Consider the following 6,000-nt stretch of genomic DNA (forward strand, 5'->3'; position numbering starts at 1 on the left):
ACTGAACATAAAAGCATGGATGTAGGGATAACTTAATCAAATATGCTGATGACAACCTTGCTTTATTCAGATACTAGCGCCGGGCGCCTTAACCCTCAAGTTCCTGCGACACTCCAAACCTCATGAATAGTTCACACGCAATAATATAGTACACATCAAGCAGTTCAAGGTTTTATTGCAATGCTTCAGGATGGACAATATTTTTTGTCATCTTATTCTCTGTCAGTGTACACAAATCATTAGATCTGCCAACCAACATAAAACTGACCATGAGAAAAACATGGAGAACGCAAATCCAATCCAGCAACTTTCAGAGACTGACCTTGTGACTTGTTGATACGCATTGCAAAACAATCATTATAAAATGGTATTCTGGGTAGAAATGCTCTCTCACCTTTAGAAGGGCCTGTGATTACAATAGCTTCAAGCACATTAGACAACATCTATATACTTAAAGCTCAAATTTTGTGTGTCCGTTTTCAAAGAACTTTCTAGAGCAAAAACATTTTCTTGCACATTTTTTAACGTTCCTGCACGTTTTTGCACGTTCCTGCACGTTTTGAAATAATCCTACACTTATAGTACGTGTTTCTGCATGTTTTTACATGTCCTTGGTCGCATGTAATAGTAAGAATTACCTGTCATGATATGTATTATTAGTTTGGTATTTAAAGAGGGCTTTGAAACATTGGAGTCGTGCAGGAACGTGCAGGAACGTGCAAAACGTGCGGGCGCGTGCTGGAGCGTGCGGGGCCGTGCCGGAGCGTTCGGGGGCATGCGGGAGGGTGATTCTTTGAAAATGGACACACAAACTTTGAGCTTTAAGTATATAGATTACACTGACTTGGCATTAGTGTGTTATACATGCTCATTGGCTGTCCACTGATCAGTAGTAGTCGTAGTATCTGCAGTTAATCGTATGGCGGAAATTAACACGAATACAATATTTACAGTACACACATAATATTGTGGAAAACAAATATATTTGTATAATATATATGTATGTATATATATATATATATAGTCGGCTGGTGGTGTTGATCAGCTCACCATCTGCGTATCTTCAAAAAGTCAATCCATTTTATTTCCTCATTTTTTGGGTGCTTAAAAAATGTCACTGAGTTGTTCTGTAAATTGAGGCATCCATACCTTGCTAACTGCACGCCGGAGTGGTAAATGGACCTTGGTATGGAAGCTAAGTACAGGTAACTCACAACTGAGCAGCATAGCCAAACTAAATGACATCACTTTGTCCTTATATAGTGTGTGGCGGGGGGGGGGGGGGGGGGGGGGGGAACTCGCGTGAGAAAGCCCCATGATGTCACAGGGCTGTGTTTTAGCCCCACACACAAAATCAGAAAAAATTCAAATTATGAAAAAGATGCTTAAGCTATATCGCAACAATTCAGCACTTTATTGTTATGTCTTTGCATATGTTTTCAGCATTTCAAGCATATTTATAAATGTATTGAGAAACAAAACACGGATATCTGCTTTGAGCCTCTTTAAACACTCTTTTCAGTCAGACTACACCAATAATTGTATATTTTCTTACGCCATGCGATCATACTGATTATGCTGTCTGTCACGCAATTATGTAAATACTTTATTTTTGAGTGGGAATCGTTCGTTTTGTCTTCTGCTGTATTATGTGTTTCATATGTTTCAACATTGTGCAATTAGAGCATGTTATGATGAGAGTGGACTGTCTCCAGTGAGATTGAATCTATCAGCCAGCCCCTGATTGCTTCAGGTCTCAGCAATTTAGCTTTCACTTTGTCTCCATCGCCACAAAGCTGCTGATAGAAAAACGACCCAATGGATGATTTTCTGCTTGAAGTGTTGATTGATTGGAGCTGATTTCATTTCACAAAGGTTTATTATATTTCATAATATCTGTGCGATGGAGCGTATGTGTTGTAATTTTTAAAGAAATAAGTGTTGTGATTTATTCTTTTTGTGCTGCTTTCAGGCTACCAGTGCCAAGGGCAGACCCGGTGGACCCACGGGACTATGAAGTCAGTGGTTCTGGACCTTCCATGGACCACGCCTATGCCCCATAATAGTAGCCTTTCTGTTCATTAACTTCTGCTTCAACCCACTCTCAGCCTCATTGTGCTCTTAAGTGTCCGTCCTCCTCAAATGGCAGTGAAGTAACCTTGAAGTCACGTGACAGCTCAAGGGGGAACAACTTTTCCCCTCTCGAACATTTACATTTTTTTTCAACCATTAATTTCGCTTAATGGAAACACTGCAGTTCTCTGCAATCGATTACAATCTGGCCCAATTTCCACTGCCAGCTGGATCCAGGGCTTGCTAGTGTGCCTACGGACTCAGAGAGGGAGATTGGGTACGTTAAGCTCAGCAGATGTCAGAAAGTGGACATTTCTTCAATACTAGGATTTTTTTACTTTCAGTTTTTCTATTTTTAGGACAGGAGTGTTGAAAGCTTTTTTTGTATTTGGTTGTGTTAAGAAAGACATCAAACTACTTTTTATACTCTTGTCTCTTCCGCTTCTCATCATCCTGCTACCCCTATAGTCAGGTTTACATGGCGCTAGAGCTGCATGATTATGGCCAAAATGCTCATCATAATTATTTTGATCAATATTGAAATCACGATTATTCCTCAAGGGAAAACGTCTGTATTTTTATTGCACTACTTCTCATCAAACAATATGTAAACAGTTTTCAGTGCAAAATGAGACTTTAAGAATAAATAACGCATCATAAAAAAAATAACATTTCCCCAAGAATTTCAATTTTTCCAAGAGCTAACTGAATAAATATGCTATTACAGAGTGCAAACAGGAGGTACGACTCACTGGAAACAAATACAGTCTATACTTAAAAGGTGATAACAATTGGCTTCGAGCACCAACTTTTCGTGTGAAAATCCCCGTCAATATAGTGAATTAATAAAGAGAGGTAGAGCTCCTTCGTTCTTAAGTGAATTTAATTGTGGCAGCCAAAATTGGGATCACGATTGAAATTTGATTAATTGTGAAGTCCTAAATGGAGACTTATATTCGGATTAAAATTTGATTAGAATCCCAAACCGAATAAAAATGCTCCATATAAACACCTCAATCGGCGTAAACAGGCCGAATCCCAATGGAATTTCATTCGATTCACAGGGGGAGGAATATTCCTTTTGCCAAACCGATCAGAAGTAAATTTTTGTCATGTAAACCGTGAATCGTAATGGTGCCGAGCTGTCTCATGCCTTCGCATGCTCTGTTATGACATAAATGGGCCATGACGTCATTGTTTATGCATTAAAAAAATATGGTTTCCAACCAGAGCTGGTCTGCAACGGAAATATTTTTAACTACTTGCTTTTATCAAGTTTCTGCTTTCATAAAAGTATAAATGCAATTGCAACTACTGTGCTAGGTAGATGAATGACCTCCATCTTGATAAATTATGTGATGTTTACATCGATCTGCGCGTGTCACACGTCTGTAAAACGGCTGTTGCAATTAAATGTAGTGCACATCTATACACCAGATCAGAATAAATCATTTCACAGGTAAACAGTTGACCAGAGATCTTCATTCGGAATGATTTCAGTCAAAACGTCTACATGTAAATCCGGCAAATGGTTTATTCCCCCATTCCCATTTACTGAACCACTCGCTGACTCTTTTAGATTCATATGCACATGTAGAATCAACAACTGGAGCATTTTGAGACCTATTGGTTTAGGGATGTTTATGAGTTTGAGTTGGGTAGAAATCAAACAGTAATAAAAAAAAAAAAAAAAAAAAAAAAGATTTACCCAGTATCAGCTCACTGTCTGTATTGTTCATCTATCGAACCATCCACAGTCTATGACAAATTACCGTCTTGGCAAATTTATGCACTTTCCACCTTGACCTGCTCAAGCACAGCTTTCATTTACGATGCACCACAGCAGATTTTTAATGTGATTGTTTTTCTAGTCACAAATTCTACAGTAAAAGAGGTGATATATGGGTTATGTGTGACATGACAACAGTCCATGGGTGCTTAACTCAGTATGCAGTAAAGTTCTTATTGAAAAAAAATATAGGAGCTTGAGTCTCAGTCCCATCCTTGTTTATATTAGTCTATTTTTTGTCTTGAATCTGTAAATATACACTTAGATTTGATGTTTCAGATGGCATCTCTATTTTCTTTTTAAGAATGTGTTTGTTACCGAAAAGGCAACCGAGACTGTATTATCTGAAAAGTTTCCAAGCAGGTGGGGATGGTTGCATCTATATCTAGTTTGACTTTATCAAAATTCAAAGCAGCAAAGCCTCCAGACAGGAGGGGGAATAGGATGCACTGGAACAAAGGGTGGTGGAGTCAGAAAGCTCCCTAGATTATCTGCCTCATTCCAGATGCATTTAAATGCAGATACCAGGTGTCTAATAACTCAAAGGAGTCAAAACCAGAGGCTTCTGGCTCGTTTCATCAACTCTAAATCACAACCGTACCTGCTGTTCACCTGAAATGTTTCACCGGCACAAGAATACTTACTCAGCATGCACGTCACCATCACTCACATTGCGATGCATGTCACTCTTTTTTTTTTTTTTTTGTCTTGTCCTGTTCGGCTGTTAGGTCAAGCAGAATGGAAAATCTGTATCCCTTTTATGCCAAAAGTTTTACTGTGTCACAGTGGAGTTTTTAAGCTTCCGCTGTGGTATTATAATTGAGGTTTATTGAGAATCAGACTTGATCAGTCGAACAGAACAAAGTTTCTAGAAGGGCGAGAGAAACAAAGACAAAAGACAAAGCACTAATTGTAAACAGGATGAGTGAAGTAAATCATTACATTATCTACAACAATGAAACATTAAATATGAGTGTTGCATGAGGCTGTAGTGCTACACCCTGTGAGGGAAGGACAGGACAAGATAGAACAGCCCTGGGCCATGAGAGGTCAGCCCCAACACCAAGCAGTCATCCAGCCCGGGGGGCCTGGCCTCGGGAGCACTGCCATGCAAGTGAGTGAGACCCACCTCCCCCACTGTTACGATGACTGCCAGGTCCCGACTAGCAGTCATTGGCCCTCCCGCAGTGGTTCCCCCCCACCCCCTAGATCAGGAAAGAGTGAAAAATAGTCCCGCCCCCGCAGACTCCGGAACAGCAAACACAGGGACAAGAGGAGAAGATCCCCACAGCATGCATGTGTCTTTTCACCATGCAAACCGATCTAAAATGTGCGAAAATAAAAAAATAATAAATAGAATAATAATAAAACAACAACAACAAAGAATATAAAATTCAATTGTTTACTTTCACACTTAAGAAAATAGTCTTGCTATTGTCAAATGTCAGATGGCACCCTACTCAGGCAAAGGAATCAAGAGTCTAGATTTAGCATGTTGAGGAAAGGTGACCAGCTATCTACGTATATGTGTTGTATATGTAATTGATTTTTTTGTTCTGCTGATATTTTTTCTAACGCAATATATTATATCATGAGATTTAGCCTCTGATCGATGTTAATAGCTTGTTTGTTTTTCCAGTTTAATAGAATTGTTTTCTTAGCGGTTGCTAACGCGACAAGTAATGATTGTGAATATTTATTAGGGAGGTCAATTATGCTTAAGTCGCCAAGTATGCACAATCTTGGGGAAAGTGGAATCCTGCAGTTTAAAATATACGAGAGTTTTTGTATAACCGAAGACCAAAAGCATTGAATTGGTGTACATTCCCATATAGCATGAAAATAGGTGTCTGGGGTATTTTTGGTGCATTGCACGCATATATTAGATGGAGAGAAGCCCATTTTATGCATAGTGTACTGAGTAAAGTGTGTTCTATGAAGCACTTTATATTGTATAAGCTGTAGATTTTTGTTTTTTTGTCATTCTAAACGTATTGTTACAAACCTGTATCCAGTAGCTACGGTCAGCAGACATGGAAAGGTCTCCTTTCTCCCATTTTGTGATTGGTAAGTGCATTGATTTAGTACATGAAATTAATTTATAAACTTTTGAGTGATTTCTTTTACTTTGCGGGAGA

General features: G+C 39.0%; 1 protein-coding gene across 1 annotated transcript in view; it reads left to right on the top strand.

Annotated features, from left to right (window-relative positions):
* trim44 (tripartite motif containing 44) overlaps positions 1 to 4,304 on the top strand; it is a 90,114-nt gene extending 85,810 nt beyond the window's left edge. The window contains exon 6 of the mRNA XM_061677743.1: positions 1,973 to 4,304. Coding sequence (XP_061533727.1) covers positions 1,973 to 2,063 — 91 coding nt within the window. The 3' untranslated portion in view covers positions 2,064 to 4,304. The remainder of the gene's footprint in view (positions 1 to 1,972) is intronic.
* Positions 4,305 to 6,000: the final 1,696 nt, after the last annotated feature.

This window comes from Phycodurus eques, chromosome 5, assembly GCF_024500275.1.
Source record: "Phycodurus eques isolate BA_2022a chromosome 5, UOR_Pequ_1.1, whole genome shotgun sequence".
In the NCBI taxonomy this organism is placed as follows: Eukaryota; Metazoa; Chordata; class Actinopteri; order Syngnathiformes; family Syngnathidae; genus Phycodurus; species Phycodurus eques.